Source organism: Triticum aestivum, chromosome 5B (genome assembly GCF_018294505.1).
Source record: "Triticum aestivum cultivar Chinese Spring chromosome 5B, IWGSC CS RefSeq v2.1, whole genome shotgun sequence".
NCBI classification, from domain to species: domain Eukaryota; kingdom Viridiplantae; phylum Streptophyta; class Magnoliopsida; order Poales; family Poaceae; genus Triticum; species Triticum aestivum.
In genome coordinates, this window is record NC_057807.1 from 384,352,206 (window position 1) to 384,367,487 (window position 15,282).

At 46.9% G+C, this 15,282-nt stretch overlaps 2 protein-coding genes across 2 annotated transcripts; one reads left to right on the forward strand and one right to left on the reverse strand.

The window, feature by feature from the left end:
- Nucleotides 1–4,104: 4,104 nt before the first annotated feature.
- Nucleotides 4,105–9,081, forward strand: LOC123111978 (transmembrane protein 87A). The gene is made up of 5 exons (XM_044532862.1): nucleotides 4,105–4,470; nucleotides 5,245–6,175; nucleotides 6,323–6,418; nucleotides 6,643–6,779; nucleotides 8,543–9,081. The coding sequence occupies exons 1-5, from the start codon at nucleotides 4,232–4,234 to the stop codon at nucleotides 8,721–8,723; spliced, it is 1,584 nt and encodes a 527-aa protein (XP_044388797.1). The 5' UTR covers nucleotides 4,105–4,231; the 3' UTR covers nucleotides 8,724–9,081.
- A 2,999-nt stretch (nucleotides 9,082–12,080) lies between these two features.
- On the reverse strand, nucleotides 12,081–14,715 carry LOC123111979 (exocyst complex component EXO70B1). The gene has a single exon (XM_044532863.1). It carries the CDS (start codon nucleotides 14,405–14,407, stop codon nucleotides 12,509–12,511), a length of 1,899 nt encoding a protein of 632 aa, XP_044388798.1. The 5' UTR covers nucleotides 14,408–14,715; the 3' UTR covers nucleotides 12,081–12,508.
- Nucleotides 14,716–15,282: the final 567 nt, after the last annotated feature.

Sequence of the window (15,282 nt, forward strand, 5' to 3'; positions counted from 1 at the left end):
GTCATTAGTTAGGGTTAGAAAAGGATCAACTTATTTGAGATAGAGCTTTGCTCATCCACTTACCTCTACTCCCATGGAGTCCAAGACCTCCATGTGAGAAGATCCCTAGTGGATTCAAGACCCCATCTAGGGAAGATCCTCCATGGATTCATGACCTCTTTCCTCATAGGATTGGGATGAACTAGTTACCTCTTGTATCTTCTTGTGTTGGATTTGGACCTTTGTATCCCCTTTGTGTATGTTGATTTAGCACATGTGTGATTTGATCTAGTTGACTTGAGTGTTTCCCTTCTCTCGTGTTCTTTGTGTTCATCGTGTTCTTCGGGATCCCCCCCTCCAATTCATGAAAGATCTCCATCTAGGGTTCCACCCTACAATAGACTGCTTTTCAATGGAATGATCATAACTAAGATTAACCATGCACAAGAGAAAGTCTTCAAAGACTTGGGTGTTGAGAAAAATTGTAGAGAAGATGATGTTAGAAATACTCAACCCCGTGGTGTTAATTATAATGGACTTGATAGCACTTGTGGATTAAATTGTTTAGAGGAACTTAGTTGAAGGGTGAACCAGATTATGCAAAAGATCTGTGTGGTATCTCTTACATGGTGCTTCAGCTTCTCGCTGGTGCTATGGCCCTGCTACTATATGCACGTGTACATGTGTAACTGTTGCTTCGTCACCTTTCTTGATGTTATGTTGAGGACTCCGTTGGCCAATGAACGATCCACTAGGCTCCTGACCAACCGCCACAATGATTCCGCCGGTTTGGGCTTGCAAAAGCTTAAGCTTGGGGGAGGTTACTACCATGTCTACATCAAGATGTAGTGGTATTATTTGAATAAATTGTAATGAGGTTGTACTTCATCTCATTGAGCTTCAAAATACTCGTATTGGTCTATTCCAACACTTTGCTTTTTTATTTGCTTTTTCATTTTTGTTTTTGTTTTTGCCGTTGTGATTTTTCATTTGCAAGTTAGTTTAAAAAAACAAAATCAAGAAAATCGAATAAGCTTTTCTTTGTTCTTTTTCTTTTTGCCCCTTTGGAGTTCATTTGCATTCTCGTTTAAATTTTAGAGGAGTTGATCTACACCGGACAACGAGGAATGCAAGCATAAAGAAGAGAACTGTGTAAATTCATGACCGTGAAGGTATGTCTTATGACTCCTGTCTTTTGCACTTGAAATGCTTAGAGTAGATGTAGTAGAGGGAGTAAGTCTTGATAATTAAAACAAAGGTTTTGTTCTAGTAGCTGAAATAATTTTGTAGCCTTTTTCTGTTTAATCTAGATAACCGAGACTTGTTGTGGGACTGTTTTTAAATGAAATGATCATAACTAAGATTAACCATGCACAAGAGAAAGTCTTCAAAGACTTGGGTGTTGAGAAAAAATGTAGAGAAGATGATGTTAGAAATACTCAACCCCATGTTGTTAATTTTAATAGACTTGACAACACTTGTCGATTAAATTGTCTAGTGTAACTTAGTTGAAGGGTGAATGAAATTATGCCAAAAATCGGTGTTGTATCTCTTACATGGTGCTTCAGCTTCTCGCTGGTGCTATGACCCTACTATATGCACATGCACGTGTGTAACTGTGGCTTCGTCACCTTTCTCGATGTTATGCTGAGGACTCCGTTGGACAATGAACAATCCACCAGATCTTCGACTCGGATTTCGATTATGAATTTGTTGCCGTATGTAGTGTAAACACTACAATAGAATATTATTCAACTTTCTCTTGAATGTGTGTGTATGTGGCAAATACTGGGAACTGATCACAAGAGATCGAAAGAGACATACATAAAAAATCCATAGTTCCCAAAATTAAGCCACAACAAAACTCTGTGCATGATCCCTTATTTGCATAATCCCTTCACGTGACAACCAAAGTTTCAGCAAACAATGATTGAAAGAAGTGTTTGAGAGCTGTGAGGATGAGACATTTGTGGGTATGTTTATGAGCACTCTAGAATCATGTTTCTTTACATGCCTTTCACTCCATAATTTATGTTTAATTGGCTCTATCCAAAGGAAACTCTCCCATGCATTCTCGGCGAGCAAGTGTTACCTAGAGGAAATAGAATTGAGTGTTGCGAAGTTGTTTTATCCAGTAGATCAAAAACTTTGAGTTGATTATCTTTGCTTCACTAACACTTGCATAATAACCATGCCATATATACAGCTATGCTAAGTTTTCAGATCAAGAAGCGGAGGGCTATCTAGGCGTACTGATCATAAGTGAACCAAAACCTTCTCGTATTTCGGTTTAAACAACTGAGTTCCTTATGGTTCGGATTTATCTCTATGTTGCTCGAGGACGATCAAGTTTAAGCTTCGGAGAGTTGATGAGTGATATTTTTACACTCACCTACCCTCTGTTTAAACCGAGAAATTCACTCCGATATTACCACTAATGACTAATGAATGCAAAGGATTCCACAAATACTCTTTTTATTGTATTTCTACATGAAATGGGCTAAATATGGACATAATCCAGTGGGAACATGGAGTGAAGGAGGAGATAGAAGAAATCAGGAGGAGGCGCACCAGAAGAAACATCACCAAAGTCGGCGTTCCATGTGACCGCGACCGTTCCACGGAGAGGCTAAGGGCAGGGAGACCGTGAAGTGTTATTCTGAACACCAGTGATAGAAGGGTTTGGTACAGTAACATGGATCCTATCTCTCTGGGGTTTAATATGTGTAGTCATTAAACACCCAAAGCTCTTGTCTGATTATTATAATCTTAATTATTAAGGCAACCCCGCGAGGCAGATAGGGCGGTTGGACAACCGATTCTTGATCCAGCACGCGTGCTGGCCAAGATGCAATTTGGACACATCTCTCGTTTTGGTTCATAACAAGTACATCTCGATGGGTGACTTCCAGCACACAAATTAAGATCATATTTGGTCCCAACACAAATACATGGTTGTAAGCATTAAGACCTCAATACACATACCTATTTTTATCGTAAGTATTCAACTCAAGGTTGTTGATTTCGATCCGGTCAAAAGCTGGAATTGTTTCTTTAATAAAAGCTTGTTACAAACCCTAACTTCAAGGGGACCTTCCTCTCGTGAGTTCGATAACCCAGGTCACCTCTGGGAAATATGTGTGGATACTTTCTGTTTCATCCAAGAAGTTTGAAGATCCTACATTCATTTAAGATCGGGTGTTGTACTTGCTGGACGAATGAAGGGTGGTCCATTAAGAAGCAAACACAATAAGCACCTTGTTACAAAGAAGTGGTGCCCGCCTGAGGAGAACTGGATGAAGGTCAACGCAGATGGTGCAATGTCAACACGCTGGATTGTGAAGGCGGGGGAGCGGTTCTACAGAATCACCATGGAGCCTTCCTGGCAGTATCGTGCCATTTCTCCTCTCCATCATCGATCCAAAGTTGGTCAAAATTTGGCACTCGCATGCAGGTGGGCTATTCAGCTGGCATTGGGAGGTTGGTGTCACGAAGCTGACCTTGAAGCTGACTCCTAGACATCCACAAGATCAACGATAAGACGAAGGATCCTTCAACCAATGGGCCGATTGTCAAAGAGGAGAAGGAGTTGCTCCCTTTTCATTTGAGGAGTTTATGGTCAAATGGTGGAACAAGCGACGAATAAAGTCATGCATAATTCGGCCAGTGAAGCTTACATAAATAAACTTTGTAAAACTTGGTTCCAGATACCACCGGAGTGTATTATTACGGTGGCAGCCCAGAAACGTGTCGAAGTCATTTTAATAAAATGCAGCAAATCATTCTAAAAAAAGCGATAGCTATGATAACGTTTTCTCTACAACCGTGTTTTTTAATTGCACAGTTATACTAAATGTTTTTATTTTCGGCAACTGGGTTTTTGGTGAAGCCAAGTTAAATAAAATCATTTTGTTCCCTACGAAGAGCGAGCAACAGGTGGTTTCTTCCTGGAAGGATGGACCTAATTAAGAACCGAGTTAAGAACTCTTTTAGTCTCAGCCTGTCATTGACCAACACCAATTTTTAACCATCAAACTCAAAGAATAACCATTTTAACTGGTCCAGTCCAGTCGCCGACACAGCCTTTCTCCCCCATTTCTTCCTTCCTACCCCAGGCGACAGCGGCTCCGCTTGGCCTTTGCGGTTTTGCCATTTCCCCCAACTCCGCCGACCCACTCCACTCATCAGCTTCACGCAGGCCAGATCCAGCCTCGCGTGTCCTCCCCTACCCCTCCCTCCACACGCCCGCCTCATGGCCGCCAACACGGCGGCCGCACGCGCCCTCCTCCTCCTCCTCCTCGCCGTAGCCGTCCCGTCGCTCCTCCGCACCGGCGAGGCCTCGGTGCACGAGTACAGCGGCCTCAGCTTCCTCAACAAGGGCAATGCCTTCATCCTCCACGCCGGCAGCGAGGGCCTCTACGCCCCCGTCTCCCCCGCCAATGCCACCGCCGAGGAGGACGATGACGAGGCCGCCGCCGACGCCTTCATACGGTAGTTTGTCTTGCGGTTTTTGCTCCCCAGTGGCTTGCTTGCATCGCCTTTACAGACGGCCGCGGTGTAGTGGAGCCTCGTTCTGCAGATGAGATCTTGGATCCCGTCGTCCCCGGGGTTCTGTCGGGCATTTGGATGGTTTTTGGTAGTAGATAGGTCAAAGTGAGTAGGTTCTCCTGAGAGGGCGCAATTGGATCTTCACGGAAATTATGCTGAGAGGGGCACCATTCCCGCTGAGTAATTCTGGCTACGTGTGCATTGTTGAGTTAATTATGCTTGATTAGTTTGCAACTTATGGCATGAGTTGGTGTAGGCGTGTAGTACTTTTTTTTTATGGGAGGGAAGCACTACTTTTAGAGGGGCAAGGTCAATCAAACTTTAAATTTTCTCCAAGTACATGTCCAATAAACTAAAAAGCAAAGGAAATGACACCCTGTTCCTTCAATTTAAATTTGTTATGGAAATGCATACTAGCATGTTTGTATACTACTTCCTCCGTCCGGAAATAGTTGTCACCAAAATAAATAAAAGGGGATGTATCTAGATGTATATTAGTTCTAGCTACATCCATTTTTATCCATTTTGATGACAAGTATTTTTGGACGGAGGGAGTAGTAGAAATGTGCACGTGCATTTTGTACTCATTATTTATTGGTTGCTACTTTAATTGAGCAATTCAAATTGCATTAGCTCGGTTCACTATAATTAGGTGCTTAGCTTGCTGCCATCCTTCCTTCCTGTAGACTCGAATTTCACATTTCCTCCACTTTTCAGGTTTGACAAGATTACTTTTAGGAGGCCAGAGGAGGCTAATGATTCTGTGAAAGAAACTAGTTCATCTAAGGTTCAGATAATTGTCTTTGAAATAGAAGATCGTGAAATGATTGGTGGATCGGCATATGGTGGTCAAAAAGCAATTTGTTGTACATCAGATCTTGCAAAGTTGGGAGCTTGTGTTGAAGGCTCTGTCATCTACCGCCCATCGCAGGTGAATCCTGGCTGGCCACAGTTGTTTGTTGCTTCTTTTGATGGAAGTGATCTGATTGCAACGCTGCCTTCAAGGACCATTCCAGTAAAGAAAACTGGGATGTACAACATGTACTTTATACACTGTGACCCGGCACTTGCTGGACTGGAAATCGACGGGAAAACCATATGGAAAAATCCTACTGGCTACCTTCCAGGTCGGATGGCACCTCTTAAGAACTTTTTTGGGCTGATGTCATTTGCTTTCGTGATACTTGGTATCTACTGGTTCTATCAATACATGAAGTTCTGGCGAGAGGTTCTTCCACTTCAGAACTGTATTACTCTTGTTATTACATTGGGTATGCTTGAGATGGCGTTGTGGTATTTTGAATATGCTGAGTTCAATGAGACTGGAGTTCGGGCAAAGGCCATCACATTTTGGGCTGTAACATTTGGGACTATTAAAAGAACAGTGGCTCGTCTTATTATTCTCATTGTCTCGATGGGGTATGGAGTTGTGAGGCCTACTTTGGGTGGTCTGACATCGAAAGTGGTCATGCTTGGAGGAACATTCTTTGTAGCTACAGAAATTCTTGAGCTAGTGGAAAATCTAGGTACTGTGAATGATCTGTCTGGAAAAGCTCGGCTATTTTTGGTCTATCCAGTGGCTATCTTGGATGCTTCATTCATTGTTTGGATATTTATTTCTCTAGCCAAGACCCTTAGCCAACTTCAGGTGAGCAGAATCTCTTTTCTGCTCGTTATTCTCTATTATTTTGTTTGCAGTATCTGTTATGGTGTGCTATCCTTTTTTTTCTGTACCCAGTTTAATTTAAGGAAATGCACGGACCATTCATGATCTTTTTTGTTGTGTTCTTTATAGGCAAGAAGGTTGATGGCCAAACTTGACATTTATAGGAAATTCACTATTGCATTGGCTATTACTGTTCTGGTATCTATCGGCTGGATTGGCTATGAGGTATAGTGATGTATTAAAAATTATATTTGGATTCTGGATTGCCAAAATATTGTTTAGTCATTGTCTTCACCCTTTGTGGAGGGGGTATTCTTTCAAATCATACCCGTACCTTTCTATTTTTAAGAATCTGGCTTTTTTTTTTTGTTCAGATGCAATGTACTACATCTCACTTGGTCATGCGTCTACTTTTTGTTCTTTGATAGCAGAATTGTAACTTTTTGCAGATTTACTTCAAATCGACAGATGTGTTCAATGAGCGGTGGCAGTATGCATGGATAATTCCTGCTTTCTGGCATGCCCTATCATTCTCACTTCTTTGCGTCATTTCCTACCTGTGGGCACCTTCTCAGAGCTCAATGAGGTATTATCCTACTCTTTTGGTGACTTCAACCTGGCTAATACATGGCCTTACTGTCTCATTGCGATTTCCTAGCAGTAGAATTGCAGTACCAATCATCTGTTCTACGAATATCAGGAAATTTGAGAGCATGCCATTAAGCTGTCTCTTCAGTCGTGCTACCATTTATTCTTGGGAAGTGTTGCCTGCTACTGCCATTTTGTCTTTTTTTTTAGAAAAGGAGGATGACTCCCGGCCTCTGCATCTGGGCGATGCATACGGCCACTTTATTAATTATTCTCACAAGACCTTACAAAGTCATACAACAGTAAGACTAAAGCCGCCGTCTAAGCAACAAATGTCGCTACACCTATCCAGTTGATGAAGGGGCGCAGATAGCCTGGGCCTAATACCAAACAGACATTGCAGCCAAGCCTAACATCTAAGACCTGAGACCCCAACCTAGCCACTTGCCGGGTCTGGGGCACACACCGGTCCGGCGTGCTCTCAGAGGCCGTCGCCGCCAACTGCCACCGCTCCATCTTCAGAACTGTACTGATGCATCAACCTTGCTCGGTCTAGCTATCGTCGACGCCACCACGGTCGCGGTCGCCACTGATATACCTCAGCGCCATGCTGCCAAGTACCACCAGCCGACACAGCTTGAAGTCCTTGGAAGATCTGTCGTGCATAGCACCTGCCGACCAGGCATGACCAAGCGTAGCACCTGTCGGTCAGGCATGACTTGACATCTCCACCGAAGCTCCGTGCAAGACGAAGCCGCTCCACCTCCTGCCTCTGACTTCCAGCGCTGCTCCACAAACGATGCTCCCAAGAGAGAAACGACACCGCAGTGCCGCCATCGTCCGATCTGGAACACCAGATCCTAGGGTTTCCCCCGGAGCAGCACGAGTGGGTCGACAGTAGTTACACGACGATGCCTTCATCAAGGTAACGGCGTAGAACGTCGCCATCTCCTGCCATCGGCTCGGTTTTCACCGGCAACCATGTCTCCTCAACTCGCAACCGGGACTAGATGATGGATCTCGAGATCCGATCACCAAGCTTCTGGCCGGCCACCACCGACGAAGAAGATGACCACCACCACTGGCTACACCGGCCAGAACAGATCTGCCATGGGTGCCGCCAAGCAGTCCACCAAGCCCTCGACGCCGCCGCCGATCTAAAGCCAGATGACATGCCGCCGAAGAACGCATCGCGCCGCCGCCCGATCCAGGCCAGCCGCCGCAGCCGCCGCCCATGGCCCGAGGTAGGGCCGGCCGCCGCCGTCGTCGAAGCCAACGCCGTCGCATCTAGATCGGCCGCACCTCCACGCATGTTGGGGCCCCGTCACCCCTGAGATGCGGGAGGGAGGAAGAGCCCCCGCCACCGCCGTCGGCCTCCGGGCACAAGCCGGCGGCGTCCTCCGGCGGCGGCGGAAGGAGGGGAGGAAGATGGGCTAGGCCCGGCGGCAGCTAGGGTTGGGGAGCCCCCGAGTCGCCCGAGCGGGGGGCAGACGCGGGGGGCTGTTGCGGGGCCCGAGCTACTGCCATTTTGTCACAAATGCTAACGTGCAACCTCACAAAATGTTGACAGGACATTAATTTTAAAATTTCTCAAAACCTGCTATACATTGTACAATGAAATTACATTACAACTTATCTTTTTTTTCTCATGTAAACACTTTGCTGCATCATGTAAGAATTTTGAGCTAACCAAAGTGCAATTTAGATCTTTGTGGATAGAAATGGATATGTTCTCTGAAGCTCTTGGGCTTTTCATTTCAGATTTACCAATGACGCAAGTGAAAAGTTTGATCGAGAGGACAGCCTGTCATTAATAAGGCCAAGGCCCATTGTTTCCAACAACGGGTGGAGCATAGCTTCGTCAACAGACGTCAAGATGACGAAGAACACAGATAGTGTGACATCTTTTGACGAAGATGACGAAGAAAACAAAAGGGAGTAACGCATCTGATGAGGCCACCTCATCAGATCCTTTGAAGTGGATATGCTAGAACAATTTTGGTATTTAGCAGAGGGATCGGCCATGCTAATTCTAGTCGTTGGGATACGGTCCTTGGAAGGGTTTCTTCCTTGTTAAATCCTTCTCCATTGGTTTCTTCATACAGTGCATGCATCACTGTAAGGATGATTATATATGATAGGAACAGTTCATGTGTGGTATTACGGGGGATGTGTGGTGTATGATACTCCTCTTTGGTAGATCACGTATTGTTTCTAGTTTATGTGAACTATGAATGTTGTCAATAGTACTGCTGCGAGTGCAATTATTTGTTGCTACAAATGTGTTGAAATTTCCCTTTTGGTTTCAGCATCCCAAGATTAGTCTAGTCGGGTTTTTTTTGCGAGGAGATTAGTATAGTCGTTGAAAGACTGAAACCTCGCAATTTTCAGATGTTTTACGCACAGCTGCAAAACCTCTACCTGCTGTTGAAGTTTGTGAACCTACATGTATAGCTTGTGGATTCAATTTGATCAGAAAAAAAAATCATATATTTCTAGCACATACACTATTCGCTATACAAGTCCATGATTTTGTTTTATTGTGCAGCTCACGCTACAACATACTAGTATTTCATCATGAAATTTTACAGAAATGTAGTACTCCCTCTGATCAAAAAATAAGCTGCATACATCCTTGTATACACGCATACGTTTTAAACTTCAAAGTATGGATGTTGATTTATTTTTTTCTTCTCCCAAAAACCAGTCTGCATGGAACCCGGGAGCAAGAAATCCGTACCCCCTTTTGAGTCTTGACTGCCCTTGAATCAGCTGTATAATAGTGGAATCCCAAAAGAAAAAAAAACGCACGAGCACAAGCACCCTTTGCGGCCGCGCAATAATAAGAGCCAAAAAGGGAAGATGCGCAATCGCAAAGCAGCAGCAGTAGACTGAGACTTGCATTCGGCATGGAGAATATACCCGGCCGCCGTGGCAAGGAATTTAGACCAAGCGACGAAGCCATCCCGGTCCTGCTTTCGGCGGGATCACAGTTGTGCTGCTCCAGACTCGCGACATCCTCAACGACGAGTGCGCCTCCACATCCACATGGCGCGCCCATAGCGGAGCGGAGGGAGGGCGGGGCGGGGCGGCCGTCGGCATCGATCACGGCAGGCACCACCTGTACGTGTTTGCGGTTGGAAAAGGCAGGGAGGATCCACGGACGACGGATCGGGGGCGCCTTCCCTCGCTTTCCCGGCCTCACGAGCCGCACGAGCGCGCGCACTGGCCGCACCATCGGACGCTGGAATTTTGGCACGCCTCACGGGCGCCCGCTGACTTCTCTCCGGCGCTCGTCGTCGCCCTGGCACCGAACACCACAGGGAAGTATCAATCTCAATCAAACCAAACCAAACCAAACCAAATGGCATTCGCCTCGCCTCCCGGGTCGGTCAGAGCGAGCTTTCACCTGGCCTGGCGTCCGTGCTACTGGTAAAACCGGTAGAAAGATCAAGGCAGGGAGGTCGCCACCACGCCACGCCATGCCACCTCAGGGAGGTTTCCACGAGTCAGCCATCATCACAGCTTTGCTCGACAAAACCATCACATGCTGCCAATGCTTTCCTATATATCAAGAACTAAAACGTGCTCCCCACGTTCCTAGATACAAGCCTTTCTTAGAGACTTCAACATAAACCACATACACCCTCCCCAAAAAAATAAATTATAAGATTCATTCATTTTGCTCCCTATGTAGTCCATATTATAGAATCTCTAAAACGGACACGGAGGAATTGATCCCGGGCACCAGTGATCTCGGATAAACAGTAAAATCAGAAAAAATAGTAAAACAATTCAAAAAAATCTGAAATTATTTGTCAAGAAACTTTGATGTTTTTTCTACATGCGTACCAATTTTCGTAATGAAATGACATTTGTGGAGGTCCCGGCAAAAAAAACAAAATCATGCTTCAAAAAAACTGTTTTTGGATACATTTTGGAGCATCGATTTTGTCTTTTTTTCCGAGACCTGCATGAATGTCATTTTTTCATGAAATTTTGCATGCATGTGAAAAAGATATCAATGTTTGTTGCCAAAAAAATTCAGATTTTTTTGAACTATTTAAATATATTTTTCGCGTGTACTGTAGCAAAGGGAGCCTGTGAGCTCGAGCTCACAATAGCACTTTCGCTCTAAAACAACTTATATTTAGGAACGGAGGGAGTAGCACAATACGTACATTGTAGCGCACCTGCTTGTTCGCTTGAGAATGAGAATAATTCGGCTCTGCCTTGCCGGAACTGCCAATTGGGTTGGATGTTTGTTAGGGTCCCTTGCTTGCTGTTACGTGATGCGGCATCGGTTATGCGGTTAGCATGTGCTGGATTTGTTCCAACGACACAGCAGGGGAGGGAATGATTGGCTGCTTATTATGATGATGACGACGATGCAATCAGTGTCCCTTGTGCCGGCCTCTGTATTCGGCAATGTTGGGTCGGGTTGTAATAATGCTATTTAAGCTGTGAGCTGTATGCATGGCAACAAATGTCTCTCATTGCTTCTCGCTCAACTGTATTCTCGTTATGAACCCTTCCGCTCACACTTGGGTAGTAGTACTACCCAAAGAGTGACATTACCTCATTCTTACCAATATTCGCATGCTTATTCTGGAAGATATAGCTTTTTTCTTTCTTTTCCTTTCAGAGCACCTGTAATGTACTCCCTCCGTAAAGAAAATATAAGAGCATTTAGAACACTACAGTAGTGATCTAAATGCTCTTATATTTCTTTACAGAGGGAGTACTTAATTTGTGATAGCAGGTACTTCCTCTGTAAACTAAGATAAGATCTTTTAAGTAGTGATCTACAAGATCTTAGTTTACAGAGGGAGTAACAGCCAGGAACGATGAATTATGTGATAAATTTTATGAAAGGTTTAATAGAAATAGCAGAATCTGAATATTATTACTATTATTCTGGCCTCTTTTCTATCACCTTCTATTTCTATTTGCTTTTCTATGATCAAGCACTAGTAGGGACAAATGCATGATGAGCATATTATGGTTGCACCACTGGTTAACAGGGCCTTCTTTTCTATGTAATGAAATACCAGCCCAAATCAAAACTCTGATACTCTAGCCTCTACTGCCGAGTGCAACAAGATGATACATTGATCAATCAATTTGCTGCCATCTGCTAGAGCATAGGGTTTATTTACCAATAATTCAAGACAGGGGAGTATTTAGATATTCGTATTTCACTTGAAAAGGGACCTGGGGTGGAAACCTCAACACTGAAACTTAAGGCAAGAACTTGATCCTACATAATATAAAATTGCAGCACAAGTAGCACAGCTGATTTTATATCTAATCTACCAAGTGCAATCTTTGTATATATATTTGATTCAACCAAGAACAAGACAGGACACCCAGCTAAAGGTCAAACCAAGACCAGGAAATTACAACTTACAACTATGCGACATTACTAAAAGAACATTCCTATATGAACATGCTGCTACACAAAATTACAACAACACTTAAACAAATGAACAAGATCGCCAACTGAGGAAGAAACACCCAAGACTTTTGACAGCGTCAATATGATCCTGATTCTGTTTCAGATTACCTCTAGTAGAAGAAATCATCACCAACTACACCCTTAAGTCTCAGGAGAGTGAAACAAAATACATACCCGACTGCCTGCACTGGCTTCACCGAAGAATTAAAGAATGCTCGGCAACAACACACAACCAAGTGATACAGCTACTGCAAGCTTCAAGCAATCTCTCATCCATGGGATCTCCTCCTATTATGCGGTGGAGGTGGAGACCCCTCGAAGAAATCCGTCACGGATATCTCAAGGTCCTCAACTGTGTATTTGATGTACAACTCTGGATGCCTCCCGTTCTCAATATGATGCCGGAATCGACCAAGGAAGGACCGGTATGCTGGGAGCAGCTTCTCTGCTATTGAGATCCTAAGCTCTTCTTTCAGCTGTGTGTCAGGCACATACCACCCAGACTGAGCCCTATGTGCCTCCTCGAACGCAGCATTGAAAGACTTGAAGCGCTCCCGAAGTGCTGATTTGGATATTCCTGATGAAAAGCCACCGCTGACATGGAGACCCTCGTCTCTTAGACAATTCAGGATCTTAAGCCATGCACTGCGCTGGTAAGCTGTGGCTGCCAACCGGAACTTACCTGTGAGCCGCTTTAGGTACACATCGCCAATGAGTCCCCGGAGCTCAGGCGAGTCCTTTACCTTGTGCACGATATAGTGCACATTGTTCATTAGGAACAAGTGAGAGAGTGCCGGGTCCTTGTAGAGTGATGCCTTGCCTTCAAGGTTGTGTTCAAGAACCACAATAGTCCAGATAAGATGAGCAGAAAGTGGTAACTGGCTGTCAGGATCAGGAAGGTCCAGATCAGGAAATGACGGTGTGAGATCATTGCCATCGGCAGGAACACGCGAGCTAGCTGATGGTCGTGACACGATCAGCTCAGAAAGTGTCGTCTTGTAGTCGGAAATGAGGACAATGTAATTCATCACATAGCGAGTGAGGGGATGGATGGTGCCGCCGGGCACTGGAGTCTTGGAGGGGTCACGGAGAACGGCGTTCTCGAACTCAGAGAGTACCCCACGGACAGCATCAGCCAGACGCGCCCTGATCTCGGTTGTCTGCACATATATGGGTTCCCCGGCCTTGGAGGCGGCGAAGATATCGGAGACATCAGGCAGCAGATCGACCAGTGCATCGTGCAGATCAATGATCTTGAAGAGCTTCTCTGGCGAGCGGCGGCCGATGCTGATGGCCTCGGCAAAGCCAAAGAGCTGCAGCGCGGCGCCCTTGACGGTTTCGACGAAGGGGGCGGCGGGAGTCGTGGTGGGAGCGGGGGTGGCGATGGTGGGGTTGGAGAGGGGAAGGTCGTGGAAGATGAGGAAGCAAAGGCGGCGCTCGCTGGCGAAAACGCCGCGGACGGCGGCGCGGGCTGCGCGGATCCAGCGGCGGATCTTGACCTCGAGGGCGTCCCACTCGAGCCGCTGGACGTCGCCGATGGTGAGCTTCTCGACGCCGAGGCGGCGCAGGGCGGAGTCAACGGCCGGCTTGCGGACGGAGGCGTAGACCTGGACGCACTCGCGGTCGTAGCCGGCGGCGGCCATGCGGGAGGCGATGGCGTTGAGGTCGTTGACGGCTTCGGGCGGGAGGAGGTCGATCTCGCGGATGCTGCGCATGGAGCGGTAGCTGCTGCGGCGGCCGACGGAGGACTCGACGGACTCGTCGTCCACCGGCGGCGCGTCGCCGACGTCGGAGAAGCTGGAGCGGTCGCTGCACATGGAGAGGGAGCTGAGGTCGGCGAGCACCTCGATCTCGAGGTCGACCGCGCGCGACGCCAGCACGTGGCGGAACTCGTCCTCGAGCCGCGCCATGGCGACCTGGACGGCGCCGGAGGCCCCCGCCGAGGAGGTGCGGCGCGGGCTGCCGGGGGACGGCGGCGCGAGGCGGCGGAGGTCGTCCACCGCCTGGAGGAAGCGCTCGGCCTCCACCCGGTCTCCGCCGCCGTCGAACAGCATCTGGTCCTCCCCGCCGCCCCCGCCCCCGCCGCCCGCGGGCGCGGACGCCGTGGAGTCCCAGCGCCTCACCACCCTCTCCGCCCTCTCCAGCTCCGCCGCGGCGGATCCGTCCATGCTTCGCCCCCTCCGGTCCTCTTCTCCGCAGCACACGGCAGCACCACCGGCCAGCCGCGCGATAAACCGATACCAATAGAAGGGAGGGAGGGAGGCGCAGCTCCGGCTTGAGTCGGGGAGGCGGAGCCGGCTTCGTGGAGCGGCGGGAAGCAAACAACCGGCGGCGATGAGGCTGCTGTCTTGGCTCTGCGCTGTGCTCTCTCTGCTCTCGTCTCTGGTTAGTCCAGCGAGGGGAGACCGGCCGATTTCTCGCTCTGCTTTGCTTTGGTCGTTCGGGCTCCCTCCCCTCGCGATAATTATTGCGCGGATTAGCCCAAGGCGAATCAGATTTTCTTTTTCTTCCTCCGTTCCAAAACAAAGCCTTGATGGACGATGACGAAAATGAGCTGATTGCCGGGCCCACCTGCCAGAGGCGCATCGAACATGGGAGAGCGATCTACGAGTGCCCCACCAGCCGGTCGGCATTCGGCTGATGCACTTTTTCTTTTCTTCTAAAGATAAAGAAAACTTTCAATTTATTCCCCCAAGACAGTGCAAATATCATTCGGAACAAAAGTCCAGGTCTATAGGCTACCTAGTGACGACTTAAAATAGGCTTTCGCTCCGCTATGTTAATATAGCAACGACCCAATACAACAGCTTAAGCAATGTTGTGGCAAACAAGCCAAACACGCCAAAAAAGACAAGAGAAAAATAAGAGAAATAATGCCAACATCGCCGGATCTACGAAAGCGATGGGATCCTGCAACCGTTGCGCCCAACGGAGACTTTCACCATGCTTCAATGACATAGAATTGCCGTGTATCAAGCAACACCTTCAAGAAGGATTGTGATGATGAAGACGTTGTTGCTCGGATGAATCCTAGCATTTCTCC